Consider the following 519-nt stretch of genomic DNA (forward strand, 5'->3'; position numbering starts at 1 on the left):
TGGGGGAGCGTTGCGGTCAAGGCATACTCGGATGCAGATCGGGGCAGCAACACCGATGACAGACGTTCGGTTTTGGGAGTTATGGTCATGATTGCGAGCGTACCAGTGGTATTCAAGTCGAAATATCAGCGGACGATTGCGCTAAGCTCAGCGGAAGCTGAGTATTTGGCTCTCAGTCTTTGAACGCAGGAAGTTCTTTGAACGCGGGTAATGCTAAGAGATATGGGACACGAGCAAGTTGAAGGAACACAGGTTTGGGAAGACAACCAAGGTGCGATCGCGTTAGCCAATAATGCCGGATACCACGCTAAGACGAGGCATGTGGGCATCAAGTACCACTTTATTTGCGAGAACGTGCAAGGAGGACTGTTGAAGATCGGCTTTATTGACACGAAGAGTCAGCTTGCGGATATGCTAACGAAGGCACTTGGAACCAAGATGCTAATGTATCTGCGCGAAGCCTCCAAGGTCAAGTCAGCGACAAAGCACACGCAGCATTAGCGGTGAGTGGGAGTGTTG

General features: G+C 50.9%; 1 protein-coding gene across 1 annotated transcript in view; it reads left to right on the forward strand.

The window, feature by feature from the left end:
- Window positions 1-501, forward strand: part of PHALS_08626 (FOG: Transposon-encoded proteins with TYA, reverse transcriptase, integrase domains in various combinations) — a gene marked incomplete at both ends in the record, with an annotated part of 2607 nt that extends 2106 nt beyond the window's left edge. Inside the window, one exon of the mRNA XM_024724011.1 lies at window positions 253-501. Within this exon, the coding sequence (XP_024574931.1) occupies window positions 253-501 (249 nt within the window). The remainder of the gene's footprint in view (window positions 1-252) is intronic.
- Between the last annotated feature and the right edge of the window lie 18 nt (window positions 502-519).

The sequence above is a fragment of the Plasmopara halstedii genome, assembly GCF_900000015.1.
Source record: "Plasmopara halstedii genome assembly, contig: Scaffold_323, whole genome shotgun sequence".
NCBI lineage: Eukaryota > Oomycota > Peronosporomycetes > Peronosporales > Peronosporaceae > Plasmopara > Plasmopara halstedii.